Source organism: Podarcis melisellensis, assembly GCF_964234715.1.
Source record: "Podarcis melisellensis genome assembly, chromosome: 7".
Lineage (NCBI taxonomy): Eukaryota > Metazoa > Chordata > Lepidosauria > Squamata > Lacertidae > Podarcis > Podarcis melisellensis.
Genome location: NC_138539.1, coordinates 20,739,568 through 20,759,763, shown reverse-complemented (window position 1 = coordinate 20,759,763; position 20,196 = coordinate 20,739,568). Strand labels below are relative to the sequence as shown.

Below are 20,196 nucleotides of genomic sequence, written 5' to 3'. Positions count from 1 at the left end.
GACTGTCTGTTTTGCTTCTGCTTAGTTTCAGTAACAGACCTCAAAATGAGTTTGCTGTCCCAGTGTATTACAGAACTAACTGTAACCAATTCAGTTAGTTCTATAACCACATATTTCCTGTGGCTACTGTTAAGAGTCATTCCAGTGGGGTGACTGAATCACTATAGCAGCGAAGGCCTGTTTCCTAAGAAGGAAACAGGCACCCCACTCCTCGAAGCACTTCACGTGAATGAGAGCCAATCCGCAGCAGCGAAGCACTTTGTTTGCAGCTCAGAGCTCGAACCATTATAAAAGCAGAACTGCCTCTGCTGTAGCCAATTCAGCCCTTGCTGTTTCTGATCCTGCAGCGATCTGAAGACATGCTCTACTCACAAATGAAAGGTATGTTCAATTTGGGCTTCTAATGCAGAACTAAGGGTGATAATCAGCTAGGTCTTACTCAGAGTAGACCTGTTGAAATGAATGAGCATAATGTTCAGTAGGTCTACTCTGAGTTGAATACCACCCATAGATCACTTTTTTATATTTAACCAAATGTTCACTTACTCAGGTGTAAATCAGTCCCTCCAGATGTACAGTGGTACCTCGGGTTACATATGGTTCAGGTTACATACGCTTCAGGTTACAGACTCCGTTAACCCAGAAATAGTGTTTCAGGTTAAGAACTTTGATTCAGGATAAGAACAGAAATTGTGTTCCGGCAGCGCGGCGGCGGCAGGAGGCCCAATTAGCTAAAGTGATGCTTCAGGTTAGGAACAGTTTCAGGTTAAGAACAGACCTCCGGAATGAATTAAATACTTAACCCGAGGTACCACTGTATTTGGACTCCAGCCCCAAACCAGCACAGCCAAGGGTTATGAATGATGGGGGTTGCAGCGCAGCAACATCTAGAAGTCTACAAGTTTCCCATTGCTGGCACAAGTCCTATTGAAATCAGTGAGCTAGGCCTCCAAACATATGTGCACAGGATTATTATTCTGTTTTGCAGATGAGGTTGAAACAAAATGTATGTGTGAGACTTGTGGAAGGGTATCCAGCACTCTGTCCGATGACAGATTGGAGCTCAAGTCTCTCTCTGCTTTCCAGTTTTTCAACTTCTAACCCCTGAATGTCTGCCATGGAATCCTTGCGCACGACTGAGAGTTCTGGGATATATACCAAGGTTAACATGGGGCAATGACCTTGGTCTATTAGGCTCCATGCCAACCCATCTGAACATAGCACTTCCCCATGGCTGCTACTGATGAGCATAAGAGTCAGCCTGATGAGCACAAGTTAAGGAAGTTTTCCAAGCCGTCGAGTGCTCAGCTAAACACATGAGGAGCCTTTGTTGTTGGGCTCCACAGAACAGTTTGAAAAAGCATCACTCTTATCTCCAGATCCTCATCCTATTCCGTGGTACCTATTCCAGTGGTCACCACTGAAAGTTGGTGGAGCCGTTTCTGGAGAGAAGCATTTTAGGGACTGGGAGAGCAGCTCTGGTTGCCTTCTGAGAAAGCTGAAGAGAGACCACAGCACCCCTGGAAGTGAGATCTGCTTCTTACCTAGCCCAGCTCACTCTCAGATCTTCATTAAAAGATACGCATTCCAACCAAGTGAGGTGTTAGAGGAGGGTTAGTAGTACATCAACGCTCCTTCTAGGGTAGTTGATCATAGGGTCTGGGTCAGTTGATATGGAGAGAACCAGTCCTTGTGGTCTTGAGAGACTTAAGGCTTTATAGGTCAAAACCAGCATTTCTGAGATCTATGGAACTTTCAGAAGAGAATCTCCCTCAGACTGAAGCCAGATGTGGTTTTACAGTGAAGAAGAAGAGTTTGGATTTGATATCCCGCTTTATCACTACCCTAAGGAGTCTTAAAGCGGCTAACAATCTCCTTTTCCCTTCCTCCCCCACAACAAACACTGTGAGGCAAATGAGGCTGAGAGACTTCAGAGAAGTGTGACTGGCCCAAGGTCACCCAGCAGCTCCATGTGGAGGAGCAGGGAATCGAACCCGGTTCACCAGATTACGAGTCCACTGCTCTTAACCACTACACCACACTGGCTCCGCTGCACTGCAGGGGGCACCAAATCAATGCTGTAGAACAGAGCTCAAGAGGAGTGGATGGGGAGCGCTGAATTTTAGCACCACACAGAGTGCTTCTATAATTTGAGTGCCCAAAGTCTGCCGCTGCTGCAGCTATGTGCTGGGTGTATAATAAGGTGGTCTCAAGTAACCTTGTCCTGCCCTGTATAGGGATATATATCTTAGTACCTACACCTTGAACTTGGCCCTGTAGCAAATTGGCAAATCCTGCAATTAATGTGTGATGTGCTGCCACTAATTTGTCCTCACAAGCTAGCTAGCCACTGCATTCTGCACTTCCTGCAACCTGCAGGCCAGGCCTGAGGGAAGCCCCACATAGAGAGCATTGCAGTAATCTAACTGTGAGGTTGCCAATGCTTGAAAAACTCTGGTCAAGCTGTCCCAGATGCACTCATGGGAGTGGGGTGGCAGTGAGGTTAGGGGGTGCCATTTTGGCAGTGTTGCACAGTACCACTGCCCCTCACCTGTCACCACTGATTTAAGCGCAAAACTCTGTACTTTGTTAAGAGTCTTAAGGTGGAATACAGGACACGTGAAGCAGGTTTAATTAGATTAGTCTATAATACTGTGTATGCATTATAGTTTTTTTATATTAACGAAGTTGGTGATTATTTTTAGATAACACCAAGTGAGCAGGGACAAAATTGAATAGTAATTTGTATGGTACATGAAAAGAAAACTACCTGAAAAGTGTATCACACACACACACATTTTAGTGTCTACATGCCGATCCATACATACAAGGAATGTATTGTTACTGACAAACTGAAAACAAGTAGCAAAAAATATTTTCAAAGCCAGCCTTGCAAGTTTAGCTGTCCAGGCTGATCCAAAAGTTGGGATGGGCAAATATTGCATGTGGCAAAAGAGTTATCAGAAAAGCTGCTTGTCGTTTGTTGAAACAGTTCATTGGCATAAATTTCAAAAACATGCACTTCCAGAGGCTGAAGGCAAGCTGTGTATAATCTGCAGATCACGTTGTTGAGATTCAGATTGAGGCTAGTCATACGATTATGAGAAATGAGCGTATGATTACTCTTGACACATTCTTTGTCTCTCAGGTTGCCAGGCACAAAGACTTTTTACAGACCACGTGTCTTAATACTGCTCAGCTGTGCACAGTGTTTTGTTTATTACCAAGGCACTCTGGGAAATCTCAAATTCTGTGCTCCAGGTACTTTTCATACCATAATTACATGGAGGCCCCTACCCTGAATTAAACACCAACTGTGTACCAGGGCATCATATGGGCAATCAATTCAGTTATTTAGGTGCCACAGCAAAGTCATTATTCTTTAGACAAACATCAAAGAAAGGAGGGTGAAAGCTGGAATTTATTGTATTTTTATCTTGCTGGGGTTTTTTGTGATTATTCCCCAAGCCCACTTTTATCCTCACAACAACCCTGTGAGGCAGATTACGTAGAATTAGGTTTATGGCAATAGGAACTTGGGTGTCCCCAGTACTAAACTGACACTACAAGCTAGAGTCGTAATGGCCTCAAACATTTATGTCTTCTACAGTGAGAGAAGAGAACCAGGAATGATTGTGTACTGTCATTAGGACTGGGCGATATTATTGATATATCCGAAACAGGTTTGAAGTCCATATTGTGATATCGGTTTCATAATTTTTGACCTGGCAATATATCGCAGATCATGATGTGTGTGTGTGTGTGTGTGTGTGCACGCACTATGCAAAAATCACAATGTGGAAAAAACGTGAAGCCAGCCAATGCCTCTATATAGCTCCATCCTTATTTCAAACATCGTGATATATTGGTATAGCACAATGTTTAGCTAGTGATCTGTCACAGTGTTGAAAACCAGATATTGCCCAGCCTTAACTACCATCAGTATCAGAGGCAGTTTCCTCTGAATCGCAAATGGGGAGCGCACTGTTGCACTCATATCATGCATGTGCCACTGTAAGGCTTCAGTGCTGGACTTTGGTCTTATCTAGCAAGGTTCTTAAGTTTTTAATCAACTTTCAGGAGACCTCAAGTGAGATCACTTAATCAGGAGTTAAGCCCCAGTTGAGCTCTGTGGAAATATGGCCATGGTAAGGCAGCCCATCTCAAGTAGCAGATGTTTTAAGCACCATAAAGGGTAGGAAATGTCTAGTGTTTTATTGTGAAAATGGGACCAAACTAAACCAGAACATTTGTGGGATAAAAAAGATACAGGATTTCAGCAGGAAGGTACAGGATATGCACTGATTGGAAATGAAGTAGTGTGACTGCCCCAAAACTTTTGCAGGCACAAACAGTATTGAAAGCAGGATCACGTGTGCTGCCCCAATAGCATTATGAACACACATAATCATGAATGCACAATAAAAAGGGAATATTGAGGAGGCCTAAGCCTCATTTAATCCCCGCGGCGGGGTGAGCTCCCGTCTTTCGGTCCCAGCTCCTGCCCACTTAGCAGTTCGAAAGCACCCCTAAGTGCAAGTAGTTAAATAGGTACCACTTTATAGCGGGAAGGTAAACGGCGTTTCCGTGTGCAGCTCTGGCTCGCCAGAGCAGCTTCGTCACGCTGGCCACGTGACCCGGAAGTGTCTCCGGACAGCGCTGGCCCCCGGCCTCTTAAGTGAGATGGGCGCACAATCCCAGAGTCAGACACGACTGGCCCGTACGGGCAGGGGTACCTTTACCTTTTACTTTAAGCCTCATTTAACTCACGGGGGCTTACTTCTTTGTAAACATGTATAGGATTGCACTGTAAGACCCACTAATGTAATGGGACCTAGTTTTCAATAAACATGCACAGGATCAAGCTGTAATTGTTTTAGAAGCAAAAATAAATACTGAGAACTTAACAGCATGTATTTCTCAGATCCTATACAAGCCACAGAGGGAGCAGGAGAGTTAGTTATCTAGGAAATAACATCTGACAGGCATGACTTTTCTGCTTTTAGGCTCATTAGACTTCATAAGATAACAGTAAAATCTGAATGCATGTTAAACATAAAACTCTTCTGAGATTGTTAACTGAAATTAAATGTTACACACAAAAAAACGGAATCTAATTCTAATTATTGCTGTGCAAGCAGTCCTTCAGCCTGCAAGAACAATGCAGCAAGATCTGTGACAGAAATGCCACAGCAATCCTTTGCAAAAGGAATGACTTTAAACTAATGGAAGTATACTTTCCAAAGAGGCTTGTGCATGAAAAATCCCTAGATTCTACGTTTGTTGAAAGCTCTTTATCCTGAGCTATAAAGTGAAATATATTCATATACACTCTCTCTAAAGAAACAGGTACGAGCCTTCGGGGCAGAAGGGGGATCCTGGTAACTCAACAAAAATGCCCAAGTGACCTATGTGGCTAGGTGTGCCTTCTACCATTTTAGTCTGGTATGTTAGCCTACAGCCATGTCTGGACTGGGACTACTTGGACAGTGTGGTCCACGAATTAGTAACCTTGTTCCTAGATTACTACAATGCACTCTATGTGGAGCTGCTCTTGGGACAGGTCCAAAAGCTCCCAACTGATGCAGAATGCAGTGGCTCAGCCAACAACATGTGGTACCTCTGCTAAAACAGCTGTGCACTGGCTGTCCATATGCTACCCGGACAGGATTAAGGTTCTTGTGTCCATTTCCAAAACCCTGAACAACTTGGGTGCAGGATACCTTAAGGACCACCTGAGCCCTTATTTCCCAACTCCATCACTGAGATAATCCAGAAGAGCACTATTAGAGGGGTGGGGGTGTTAATCGGGTTGTTGCTGTTTCGTTCTTGTTTTTACTATGTATTTTGTGTTTTTCACCTGCATTTTTATACAAGAACCACCATGAGATCTATGGATGAAGGGTGGTATACAAATTTAATAAATAATAATAAATAATTGCCCCCTGTGTTTCAGAGGCCCAAATTGCCTCAATTCGAAGTTGGGAATTTAATGTTTCCAGTCCAATGCTATGGAACACTCTTCCAGCAGAGATTCAGTAGGCACTTTCGACTTTCAGGTGACTCTTGGGAGATCTTTTTATGTCGACAGGCCTTTGTAGCTGTTTAAATTGTGTTATTTATTGATTGATTTGCCAGTCAGTTTAATGATTATCTGTATTGTTTTTAAAGGTGTTCAGTGTTTTAATGTTGTATACTGCCCTGATACTTCATGATATAGTGGTATGTAAATACTTTCATAAAATAAATAATCAAATATACTGTGACACTTAAAATTCATTTATTCAAGTTCAGTTTAGATTTCAGGAGTGGAGCTTGATTTCTGTACATTAGCAATCTGATTTTTTAAAAAAATATCAACATAAAAAAGCATAATGGAATTTTTATATGCATGTTTAGAAGAAATGCAGTAATATAGCCTCCGTTTTGCTAAACATCACGTGACTGAAGATGAGTTGCACATAGTGCTGCAATTTCTAGCCCATGTGACGTCTCTTGTACCTTTAAGAGCTGTATACGAGGTAGGCCTAATTCGACTAAACATTAACCACAGGAGAATAAGTCACTTCTCACCTGACATATGTTGTGGAATCAGATGCACACTACAGGTGCAACTTCAACACCTATGCTCTGGAACTGGCCTGTGATGGGTGTCCTTCCCAGCATGTCAATCAATATAGTTCTGTATGTTTACTTATGCTATTTTAGGTTATGTACCAATAGCATGGGCCCTGTCTGACTCACAGGCATCCTGTCTCTGCAGAGCTTTTATAATAGCTAAGGAAATTATTCTTAGGCTTTGGAAAACAGCTACTGTACTTGGGATTCATAACTGGCTAGAACTTTCCTGTTTGGCAGTCAATAAATGGATGGCTTATTTTTTAAAAAAAACCAACAACTGGGTCGTGACTGATACTTTTAAGCACTATGTGCCCCTTGTTCTTCAAGTGTGTTAGTGAAGACTAACTGAAATGGGTTCCTCTTCATTTCCCCCCAGATATTATATCATTTCATGTAGTGGTCTCTGCATAACATGAGTTTTATTGGTCCTGTGCATTCGTCTTGCGGGGCACCACTGTATATGCACCAGCCTATGCGCCAGATATCCATCTCATGCATGTACCCCTGAACAATATATTGAAGGGACATGATCACACTACAAATTTTTCACATTTAAGAACTAATTCAGATTTAATCAACAACAGAGAAATAAGGCACCTTTTTGCTTGGCACATGTTTATCTGAAGACCAGAGTATCATGGAAATTTGGCAAGATAGCCTCAGAGGAGGCTCAGGAGTTATTCAGCAGCCATTTGTGCAAGCAGAATTTCCCTGAGAGCTCACACAGCATCTACTGGCAGTATGCCTGGCATTCACTGCTGCAATTAGCACTTATTTTTATTGGCACCGCATTGGTCCCCAGAGTAATTACAGGTCACCGCCACATGCTGTTCTATAGTTTCACCTTTTCCTACCTTAATCCTCTGTTGTTGTTTTAAAAAAACACAACAACTTTCCTGTGCCTTGAAGTTTTTGCTAATTTTGGCCTCTTGTTTCTTTGCCATTTTATTGGGTGGTAAGCGATGGGAGCGCTCAAATCTACCAGCAAGGGGGGGACGGGGACTGTGAGTTGCCAAATCTTGCACAGAAGGCCAATCCCACATTTTCCCACTTTTCCTGTAATACAGGACTTGAGAGAAAGCAGGGGAGAATCAGCAGGCGAGAAGTGGATTATTATTTGTATAATTCTTCCTTCAACTCACAGAGGTTCACTTGCAAAACCCCCTCCCTTTCCCACCCACCACTCCCACTCTTTACAGTGATTTTCCTCACCCAGATAGGCATTTGCAGGTGAAATTTGGCAGGACCTTGGTGTCCTTTCTTCCTGTTAGTTCTGCTCTGCAACTGCAGGGTGGCAACTGGAGGTGAAGTTTAACTTTGCTGTTATTACCAACCAAGAAAATAACTCTAAAAACCAAATCTTAATAATATACTGCACTTGTAAAACCAACCAACCAACCAACCAACCAACCAACCAGTAATGTTAATTGTGAAAATAGTACAAAAATATTATAATATATCCATTTTATTTGTTATTATTATCACTATTGAAGGGGAGCGGGCAGTGCTGTGGTCTAAACCACTGAGCCTCTTGGGCTTGATGATCAGAAGCTCGACGGTTCGAATCCCTGTGATGTGGTGAGTGCCTGTTGCTCTGTCCAGCTCCTGCCAACCTAGCAATTCGGAAGCACGCCAGTGCAAGTAGACAAATAGGTACCACTGTGGAAGGAAGGTAAATGGCATTTCCATGTGCTCTGATTTTCGTCACGGTGTTCTGTTGCGCCAGACACGGTTTAGTCATGCTGGCCACATGACCAAGAAAGCTGTCTGTGGACAAACACCAGCTCCCTCGGCCTGATAGCAAGATGAGTGCCGCAACCCCAGAGTTGCCTTTGACTGGACTTAACAATCCAGAGGTCCTTTACCTTTTTTTTTTAAAAAAAGACCTTTTTATTACTATTGCACTTGTTAAACACTTGTTACCCGAAGGTCTCCAAGCAATTTACAAGACATTTAAAACATAAAAATAAATAAACTATATCGTAAAAACAGAACAAAACAAACCCCCATAACACCCACAGGAAGCTTTGGCAGCAAAACAATATCACATTTGCCTATCTAAATATAAGTCTTTAAAGGTAAAGGGACCCCTGACCATTAGGTCGAGTCGCGGAACGGCTCTGGGGTTGCGGCACTCATCTCGCTTTACTGGCTGAGGGAGCCGGCGTACAGCATGTGGCCAGCATGACTAAGCCACTTCTGGCACACCAGAGCAGTGCATGGAAACGCCATTTACCTTCCTACTTGCACTTGGACGTGCTTTCGAACTGCTAGGTTGGCAGGAGCAGGGACCGAGTAATGGGAGCTCACCCCGTTGTAGGGATTCGAACCATCAACCTTCTGATCGGCAAGTCCTAGGCTCTGTGGTTTAGACCACAGCGCCACCCGTGTCCTAAAGATAACTCTTTACCTGGTGGCAAAAGGATGTCAACAAAGGTTCCTGGCAGAGCTCGTTGGGGAGAGCACTCCACAGACAGGGAGCCACAACTGAAAAGGGCCTCTCCCTTTTCACCACCCTCGGGTCTCCCTCAGCAGTGCATGGAGGGTAAGTTATCATACCTCCCAAAGTTGATTAGTAGTGAGTGTGGTAAACTATGGTAAAATGTTGGTCTACACTGAAAAATCTAGACCTGGGTGAAGTGGACACATAGCAAGCTCAGCCTACATACCAGTAACAAGAGTTTCTGGCTTTCAGCCCTCCCTGCCATGACTCCTGTGCCAGTCAACACCAGCAGGAGAAACCAAAAGCAGAAAATTTATTTACTGCCAGTTGTAGTTCTACTTCTTGTTTGGCACAATAGTCTACCATCGTTTCCCCACATTTTCCATAGCAAACAGACCATGAGAACCCACTCTCTTATTACCACATGGTTTATTTGCTACAAGCAATGTGGGAAAATAATGGGCAATGGATTTAATCAAGCTTCAGAAGGGGTCCTTCCATTCTAGGCACTTTTTCACAAACAAGGGCTGCAGGTATAAGCCATAGCTGAAACACCCAACTATTTAAATTAGCTTTGGGTAAACATACAGGGCATCTATATTTTTTAATTATATTTCCAAGACATGCTGTTCTTCCTACAGAAGTGACTGAGTCATTTGCTCAATGACTGAACTCTTGTTTATGTGATGTAATTTTTTTTTTTTTAAGTGGGGCTCATTAGCCAGCTTTAAGCCTCAAGTAAATGGGTGTTGTGCTATTTGCGGCCACTCAGAGCATTGTATGAGATGTCGAACTCTTGTGTAAAGCACACATGTCAAAATTACTCAATAACTGAGTTCACCCCCGTACCACAAACCTATGTGTAACTATAATGCAGTATAATAATACTTGCTATTACCTGGCCTTTAAAAAATCCCACCAATACATACAAATGCTTTAAAAAATCCAAATCCTGCCATCATGAGTAAGTCACAAACAGCCATCACATATCTAAGTTTAAGAAAAAGGATTTAAGTGAGTATTTTCAAGTGCAGAATTCTTGGGAGAACAAAAGTAAAACCATTCTTCAAACTAGCAGCCCATCAACAAATTGCCTCCCAGGAAATATGCATGGCCTTGCATCACTTATTTCCTTAACAGCCCTTCTTTTCTTTTTTAAAAAACACCTTTTATGTAAAACTTTTGGCAGGACCCCTTAACCCTCAATCCTTGCTAAAACAAAGCCTCAAGGCGCAATCCTGGGCACAGGTTTATCCATAACTTCACACTATACAGAACTGCACCCACACGCTAATATATATTATATAGCACATTCACAGAAACTACACATGGAATACGAGGGCATGTATCTACTTACAAATACACACATACATAGCATGTATGTGTTACACACAAACAGAGGCAAGATCCCACTGACTACATACAATATGGTGGGTGTGATGTGATATATATATATATATATATATATATATATTACACACACACACACACACACACATATGTGTGTATGTATGTGTGTGTGTATGTATATATATATATATATATGTGTGTGTGTGTGTGTGTATATACACGGGCACACATACACGCAGAGAAAATACACATGGAACACACACGCACCTACCGACAAACACACACACACGTACGTAGTGTGTACGTAGTACATACACACACACATTTATGTACAAAATAATAAACTGTTGTACGGCCGCCACCATGGCGCAGTGGGTCGGTGCGTCCGGTAACCAGAAGATCGGTGGTTCCAGCCCACGCCGGACCCCAGCACTAGGCAGAGGGCTGGACTAGATGACCCTGGCGCTCCCTTCCAACCCTACACATCTACGATAGTACTACGTAGACCCAGGCCGCGCGGCGCGGCCCCTTTAAGCGCCGCAGCCTCGAGGCGGAGCCTGTCAAGAAAAACTTTTGCCCAACTTTTCGCCCAGCGGGTCGAGCCCTTCTCGCCGGCCCTTTGGGCTTTTCGGGCGGGCTTGCTGTGAGGCCACCGGCTCCGAGGGAGGCTCGCGAGGCAGGCGGCGCGACCCCCACCCTCACCCCGCCCCCCGGCCTTCGGAGTGGGGAGAAGACCCTTTCCAAGCGCCGCGCTCCCCGTCCGTGTCGCCTCATGGAGTACCTCACCACTTTCACGGGCAAGAGCAGCCGGCTGCTGAGGGGCACCGCCAGCCGCCTGTGGGGCGCCGCGCCCGGCTCCGGGGGCCCCCGCCAGGTCCACTTCCAGGACTCCGTGCACGAGGGGGAGCCCAAGCCCGAGCCCCCGATAGGTAGGAGGCCTCCCCGTGGCGCTGAGGCGTCGGTGCGGGGTTTACTCGGGAGGAGGAACTCCGCTTATGGGGCGGTAGGAAGGGGGTCCTGTGGGAGAAATTTTCCTCGCCCCCCCCGTTTATTCTCCCCTTCCGCCCTCGCACACGTCACGAAAGGTATAGGAATGCGGGCTTCTCTAGGGCCAGGGCTACTTTGGGGTCGGGGGAAAGGAGGCCTCTGGGGAGCCATGGGGAAGCCGAGGCGGAGCGGGTCTCCAGAGTTCAGCTCGGGTGGGGCGAGAAGTTGGAAGAGCCCCCCGCCTCCTTTCTCAAGCCTGGTTGCAGGTGGTGGTTGGGGCGGTGGATGTGTGTGTGGGGGGGAGAAGGGCATCCTGGTGTGTTTAGGGGGGGCCTCCCCATTCCCCTCCTCATCCCATCCCAGAGGTGGGGCGGGGGTAAGTAAGGAAACTGGCGCCTTGCGTTGCTGTCAGGAGAAACTCGGGCCCACAAGTGTAAGAAGGCTGGGTGTGGGCCCAGTGGAGGTTGCAGAATGCACGGGAAAGTATACATTTCCTACAAAAGGGACACAAAACGTTGGGTCCCTGAGCATACTGAAGCTATCCAATATTGGAAGCGCTCAGGAAGGCAGCAGTATATATGTCATTTTGTACATAAATGTATGAATGTGAGGTATCTATCTATTGCCACATGCAGACTATGTACGTGTGCGTTTGTCAGTAGGTACATGTGTGTTGCATATGTATTTTCTGTGCACGCACAATATTATATGTGAGTGTGTATATACACACACATATTGTATGTAGTCTACCCGTGGTCTTCCTCCTCCTTTGTATTTGATGACACCCAAAGGGAAAAAGGTATAGGCATGCTGGGTGGGCGTGCAAAGGCAGCTGTTTCTGCGCAAGGATTCCTCTCACATGTGGACTTGCTTGTTGTGGTGGAGATTGGGCCCAGGGAGCCTGATCCTTTCAGCTGTGACACCTGGAAATCAGGAGGGCAAGAAAGAGGTGTGGCTCAAGACCAATACAATCACTTCGCCAGCATGGGGTGGGTGGGGGGGAGAAGAGTATTAAAAGTTGTATTTGCAGCTGCAGCAAGAAGAGGCGGGCTGTGCCTTGCAGGAGCAGTTCCTTCCCCTGTCAAAGCTCAGCAGGGAGGGCTGGGCCAGTTTCGGAAAGCAGCCTGGTTGCTCATATGCCTCAAGCTCGTAGGAGCCTCTGCCATTTATTTGCACACTTGCTTTTTCTTTGGGGGCGAGGGCGGTTAGGGTAGTATTCTAGGCCTAGACCCTGCTGCACCTCTGGAGTGAGAGAACAGGTGAGGGGGATTGGAGGTAGCGGTGGCCATTCCTTGAGATCAAGGCTCAATTGCTTTCACAAGCAAACAGTGGTTTGCTCAGTGCCTCTAGTTCTGTAGGTTGCTTGGGACCACCGGGAAGTGAAGAAGATCACATTCCCAATAGTCGTTGTAGGTTGGTCCTAGAAGAACTCAGTCTCCAGATGTAGCTTCCTAACATCCTTGAGCACCAACAATACTGCCTGGGACTGATAGGGGCTGGAATCCAACAACATATGGAGGGCCACAAGCAGTAGAAGAGCCTTTGTAGATGCCAGAGGGTATAAACACTGGAAGCCACCTCTAGTGCTGGTAATTGTCTGTGAAAGTTTTGAAGCCCTGCTTCCTCTCCCCTTTCTGCACCCATGGAATAAGCAAGATGAGGTGGGGAAAGCCTACTCTTCTAACCATGCATGATAAGGGTTTCAATGCTTATACCATTAAGAGTAGGTTGTTGGCTTCATTATTGGTCATTCACTTCTGAGCTTATAGGGTGTTTTGGTGGCGAAAATGCTTTTTCATAATAGGCCTATTCTTGAGATTGCATCTCTAATTTCCATAGGCATTTTCTTCTGAAATGCATAGTCAAAGAGAATATTGATAGTGGCTCCTTATCTGCCTATCAAAATGCAAATGTTGTGAGGCTTGTAAATTACCCTGTGTTCCCAATGGGCTGCACAACATCAGTAATTGTATATGGATTTATTTCCTAACCCACCTCACAGGGTGGTTGCATGGAAAATATGAAGCTAGAGAGAGCCATGTATGCCACTTTTAGCTCCTTGGTTTCCACCAATAATAAATAATAATAAATAAATTAAGGAACAAATTTTCAAATCTTCATGAAAGGGAACAAAGGACAACAGATGAGTTGGTGATAGTTTATTTTCAAATTCAAGTTGCTTTTCCCATTATTCACATTATAATGGTGTCCTAGTTTTTACTTTTTGAAATATGGGAACCGTACATAAAGGTACATTAATCAGACAGCTTCCTGTCAAGTGTACACTTGGTCATAAACTTGGCTTTACTGCCAACTAATACGTGGAAAGACCTTGATCTACAGAGTGATGATGAAAAGTATAAAAGCTCAAGTGAGAAAAAGGAAGAATACTTCTTGATGTCCTTCGTAATCCATCCAAGAGAACAGAGATAAGTGGCAAAAGAAGAGATTTAAGTGGGCAGTGCTTAAGCTGAAATGCATAAAACTCCATATTTCAGTTTAATAAAAATGTGAAGAGCCTTCCTTTAAGAAGTGCATTCCAGAACTGAATATGCAGTTTTTCCAAACCAGGGCAGAAAAGAATTAACCACTTGCTTGTTTAGTCTGCTCATCTATTGCTCTGTATTTATTGACATAGGAATTTTTATGCTATCTTTCTAACCAGGCTCATTGAAAAGCTGCATAGATCAGGGATAGGGAAACTGCAGTCCTTTAGGTGTTCTTGGATTCCAGCTTCTATCAGCTCCACCCAGTATTGCCAATAGTCAGGGATAATTGGTCTTGTACTCAGACATCATCTGGTGTGCCACAAGTTCCCCATCCCTGCTATAGATACTTAAGAGTTGCATCTTTATTTTCTCTACCCTAATCTACCCTTCATTCTCTTCTTTTAAGATTTGAAAATTGGAGAGTTTGGAATTGTTGCTACTTGAAATTATTTTAAATAACCTTTCTTAGCCTGAATGACAGGTCTTGCTCTAATAAAACATAGTATTTCATTAATGGCTGTTCAGGGTAGTAAAACCCTAGTAATTAGAAGTTTCTATTTGAGTAAGTGCTGAAATAGCTTTAAACGAGAGGAGTTGCATACAGTTGTTTTTAAGCAAGGGGTGTTGAATGCTGGAGCGACTGGCTATTTTGCATCAGCAATATGTGAGCTCACTTAAAATTAACCTGCTTGCATTTGTAGTTCAGTTCAGTTAAATTGAAATTGGTGGCCTTATTCATATGTAACAATAATCCAAAGTATGGTTTAGCATGAGTGAGCAAGACTGCTGGCACACCGTAATAAAATTGCAGGCACATTACTTCTCTCTCCTTCCCCTCCCCCTCCCCTATTCTGCATTACCAGGAGGAAAGCCATGGTTTGGCTTAGCATTGCATCTCCACCTGAGCTTTTGGTTTGTCCTGCTCCAAACAAACCATCAGACTGGATTTGGACATGCTAAGCCAACCATGGTTTATCTCCCAGGAATGTGGGAGGAGTAAAGTGACCACAGCATTGACAGTATGTACCAGCAAACTTGCTCATCCAGTCTGTCTCATAGTTTGGTACGTGTGAGCCAGACAAATGAAACTCAAGTTTTATTTCTTCTGGGATAACAACTATTGAGCTTACATAATCTTGTGTGTATGAGGTATGAACAAGACTGAAGTTGATGTGAGTCTGAAGTCTTTATAATTGTCTAGCTTGCTTCAGTTTAGCATGCCACCCTTAGTTGTGCTGTCAAAAATGATTTTATATCTGTTGCTTACTGATAGGTTTTCAGGGGTTTGCACTTTCAGCTTTTCAGCCAGCATAAATAATTATCAGTCTGATAAACCTGGGGGTTTAGAGTTTGAGCTGCAAGCTGAGACTTCTCTTTCAAATTTCAGTTCAGTCATAAACTCAATAGATTTTCTTTCTCAGCATCTCTCTGGATGCAGTTCTTAGGAAACTGCAGAAATAAAGAAGTGATTATTAGTAATGACTAGGCAAATACTTTTTTTTTATTTCCTCTGGCCTATTAAATATGTTTTGACCAGGTAAATTTGTTTTAGTCCACTGTTTAGTCTCTGCTTCTTGATTTTTCTGCTGCACTAGATTTATTTTTGTGAAGCTTTTATTCAATTTTAATTTGTTTTGTGCTGCAAGCTGCTCTAACAACTTTGTTTTAGTGCCATGCATAAATACTGTAAACAAACCAACTGTACCTTACAGAATGTTGACAGGTTTACAGAGATAATGCATTTGAAACACTTTCAGTGCTTAGCTGTTCCTATTTTGAAGCTTTTGAAAGTGCCCTCTAAAATATGTCCTTCCTTTGACTTTGTCTTCACAAACACAACCTCAGCTAGGTGAACTAGCCAAGTTTTGTTTTGTCTCGCCTTCACCTGTAGCCTATGACTGTCCGTAAAGATGTGTCAAATAATCATGGCAAATAATTCATCCAAGAAATAGAAAGATCAACATAGATGCTTGTTTCTGGTACAATATTAAGCTTTAATGTAGCTTAGTGGTGGAACACATTATTTGTTTGCAGAAGTTCCAAGCTTCAAAACTAGGAATCTCCAGATTGGTCAGGAAAAGACTTGAAACCCTAGAGTGCCACTGCCAGTCAGTGGAAAATGCTGAGCTAGATGGATCAATGATCAGATTCAGTATAACAAGCTAGGAAAAAGAATAATAAATGTAAAAACTAAAGTATACGTGCTCCATGGTGCTGGGAAATTGTAATTTAACCTTGTGTATCTTAAATGGTTTTGGACGTAAATGCAATATTATATAACTGGTATATCTTGTCTCACTGGTTTGTGTGCATCTCTATTTGAATTAGTATTGTGTACTTCCAGATTAACATGCCAATGTTAATAAGTAATATACAATTCTTCTTTTCATATATTTTTAAAAAGACTTGCTCTTCTGAAGGTTTTGCCACATTTGGCTCTAATCGGTGGAGACTCATATAGTGCACTGAAGGGTTGATGCTGCACACTCCAGCCCTTTGACTTACCTCTGAATGTCATTGCATTTTCTGTATAGGACTGTAAAGCTTGCAGGGATTGGGCTATACCTGTAGTATTTTATTCAACCTAGGGATATCAAGCAGGCTTGGGAATGGGGAAGGTTTGCTGGGGTATGTGTTGAAAGATCCCAGTTTCCTGCTGCTCATGAATTCTGCACAATTACCTTATCTGCGTAGATAACTTGGTATGTGGGAACAATAATGTGTATCTGAAGGCTATCTTGAACCAGCTGTTCAGCGGCTATTGAAAGTACTTCTTATTAACTAAGTTAAAGGCCTTGATTTTCTTCTGATTGAATGTTGTTTAATTATTCAGGATGAAGGTGAAAATAAGGATTTTAGAAACACTACATGATGACAATGCATTAATGTATCTCAGTTTTGTTAGCATCATAATGCTTCTCTTATTACCACATTCATATTGATAATTAAAATAAATTGAGGTACTTAACATACTTAATAGTAATGAGAACCTCTAATTTTGCCAATTTTTATTATATTAAATATTGCTTCTTTTTATGTTTCAGAAATGGATTGTGGTATCCACTAGTGTAAACAAGTGAAGGAAGGGCCTCAGCCTTGTGTAATTCTCCCTTTCTTCTCCTCCTGTACTGCTGGGAGGAGAGTTCAGAAGTATTTGCTTCCACTTTTGATTAACCATAGCTTGCTATGTCCAGAACTAGAACCATGTGTAATCTTGGTTGGCTTAAAAAAGGCAACTTCAGTAACAATGTTTTGAACTGGTTTGTTTGAAACAAGTATAGTTAATAATAACCACAGTTTGTCACAGCTAGGGGAGTGGGGAAAGAGGGTAGTATGCAAGTCTGAGGCTTGCTGTATGGCTCAATCCTGCTTATGCATATCACATTAAATTATGATTAATTCTACAGGAAAAACTTCATCAGTAGGAAACAATGGTTGATACTTAAGCACTCAGATACCTCTATCCTCTCCCCCTGCTTACTGTGCTACTAGAGGAGGCTGAAGAGCTTCCCAATTTCCTTTTAAACTATCCACAGTACTCTGTTATGTCTAAACTTCAGAACTGTGGTTTGTTTAAACAATGGTTAGAACAAGCCAGGATCAGACAGTGGATTCAGATTGTCTGTTATTTTTACTAACCATAGTTGAAACAAACCACCTTTCCTTAAATTTGAATGTCAAAGGGTGCTGTGTTTAGTTTCATTCTCTTCCTCTGGCATGTAAAAGAAGAGAGGAAAAGGGCTAATGAGCAAATCTGACATTTTCTCATATTAAATAAAGGTATCCTGGTGTGGGTGAACCAACGTTGCTTTTTACATAGGAAGTAGGATGTCAAAGAACTGTTGGGAAATTACTCCTACTAAATACAGTACCCTTGTTCTGATAACCCAATGTGGAAGTAAGAACCTTCCGGGATAGAGCTAAAAATAATGGCACCTTTATCAGATGTTTGAGATTTAAGGTTTGGTTTGTAGTATAAGGTTGCTATCAAATGGTTTTTAATTAAAGGTGAAATTTTATACATAGTGAAGGGTTTTCAAACAATTCCTTATTCTGTCTTACAGGCTTGTCCTCTACAACACTTTTAATAACTTAATTGGAATAGTTACAACTTTCAGTGTTTCCTGTTGAAATGAAATCATTTTGATTATCTTTTTAGTATCATTTAATCTGATGGCATCTATCGTTTTGATAACTAATCTTGTTGTGATACGACAGAGGAATGAAGAACAGTTTTAGTAGAAAGTATAAAAATCTATGCAGATAAATTTGGTTGTGAAGGAGAAATATAATTTCCTTGTGTTGCTTTCCGTCCCCACCCCCGTTTTGATTGGGCCATTTCCTAACACTTAGTATCTGAATGAATTTTGTGACCCCACCTACCATCTCCCACTTGTACATCTCACAGGCTGTATATATGTGCTTCTTCCACCCACATCCTGTTTTCTTTGGTGTGCTTATTCAGATTTACTTAAATGCTCAAGGAATAAATAGGAGGAAAAGTAACTGAAAGGCAGTTAAAGGAAGGAGGGACGTTGTCTGAAATTCCTTGTGAATGGGCCACTTCTGAGCTGAGTTCACAGCTCCTTACAAATTAGCATTTGTGGTGCAAAGTAGTTCTGAGTGGAACATGACATTGCATAACATTTGTACTATAATTTTAAAAAAGGACATGCATATAATCTGTATACAGAAGGCCAACTTTACATGAAAAGGCCCATCCTTTGTGTTAATGCTAATGTTTTTTTTAAAAAAATCTGCATCTCAAAATTGTGTCTACTAAGCTGTGCACAGTCTGTTGCAGCTTATGGACATATCCTGTGCAGTGTAGAACTAATTGATGTTAGAATTGTTAGAATTATTTTAACCTTGTCCTATACAATTCTTGTTATACAGCGTGTGTGTTTTTTAATTGATAACACTCTGAATGTTAGGAAGATATTCCCAATCACTGGAGTAGCTTATATTGGTCAAATCCTTAAAGCAAAACAGAGGAGTGAAGTCCCTGTTCTGGCAGCTAGTTGTGTTAGGCTGAGTTGAGAGTCACAGGGTATAAGCTGTGTAACTGGTGAAATAGATGTCTGCCCACGGGGCTGTAGTCAGCAGTCTGTGACAATACTGAAAGAGAGAGAAAAATGAATGTAACGCGTGCCTTGCCTCAATTTTTTTCAGATACTGGCCAGAAAAAGACCCTAGACAAGAAAGATGGGAGACGAATGTCTTTTCAAAAGCCTAAAGGGACTATAGAGTACACAGTAAGTAACTACTCACCTACATAATATGCAAGAGAAATCTATAAAGATTTGGATATGTTTAATATTTGGATATTAGTTTTCTGAATGCTATTTAAGAAGAAAAGTGATGCATGTTACCTTTTTGTTTATTCAGTCTGTAGCTCTGGCAGGCAGCTGATCACCTTAACAGGATTGACGAGTACTATTTTGAGTCTTTTCAGAAATGATGCAGTGTAATTCTGGAGAGGCAAAGTTAACCTTTCTAGTATTCCTGTAGAGGTTATCAAGTTGTAAATAACTGTAAATCAGCAGGACATTCCTTTAGATGCACAAATTATTTTACTTCCAAGAAAGAACCAGATTTTTAAAATCCCTTACTGCCTTTATAGCTTTCAGCATTGTCCGTTGAATGCAGGTGATGGTGATGTTAGTCCATCTTTGCAGTGCCTTTGAATAACATTCTTATATTCTCAGAATTTCCATTGATCTCTTGCTACTTGGAAGCATAGTTCTATTTTTTCCAGCAGTATCTGAAAATGGAGCCTTTCTGTAACTGTTACGTTCTTCAAATGACCCTCAAACAGTGCTGCAGTCGAGTGTTTCGTATTTCTGGTTACTAAGGGAAACTGAATTAAGAAATGTTTTGCTACATATTGCCTGTATAACTAGGACTTATAAAGTTATAATATTTAAATTGGCACATTAAACTGGCATGTTATAAATAATTTAATCTGATTTCTAAAATAAAAACGATGTGCTTTAAACTAAAATGCTATTAAGAACATGGATAATTTTTGTAAATATTTTAACAGTAAAACTACTATGTACTCTGAAGTTGCACTGACAACGTGATTGGCTGGAATTCCAGAAATTCTGATCAGTATAAGCGTGAAATGTAATTAGGAAGTAAAATTATTCTTTCATATTAAGCAAATTACTGGAGTAAACAAAGTGATGCAGACTGATCTGTCAGCTCTCATGCTTCTGTGTTTAACAAAATGGATTTCAGTATCTTGCATTAACCAGATACATGCTGCTTCTCTGAACCTCTGCAATAACTTGTTAAGATTGT

The 20,196-nt window shown here is 42.1% G+C and overlaps 1 protein-coding gene across 7 annotated transcripts in view; it reads left to right on the top strand.

Annotated features, from left to right (window-relative positions):
• OXR1 (oxidation resistance 1) overlaps positions 1-20,196 on the top strand; it is a 191,295-nt gene that overhangs the window by 129,045 nt on the left and 42,054 nt on the right. For 4 of the 7 annotated variants that reach the window (XM_081918727.1, XM_081918729.1, XM_081918726.1 and 1 more), the window contains one exon: positions 19,063-19,145. In XM_081918727.1, coding sequence (XP_081774853.1) covers positions 19,063-19,145 — 83 coding nt within the window. Of the gene's footprint in view, positions 1-344; positions 382-10,991; positions 11,344-19,062; positions 19,146-20,196 lie in introns of those variants that run through there. The other 3 variants (XM_081918731.1, XM_081918734.1, XM_081918730.1) reach the window with 3 other exon arrangements.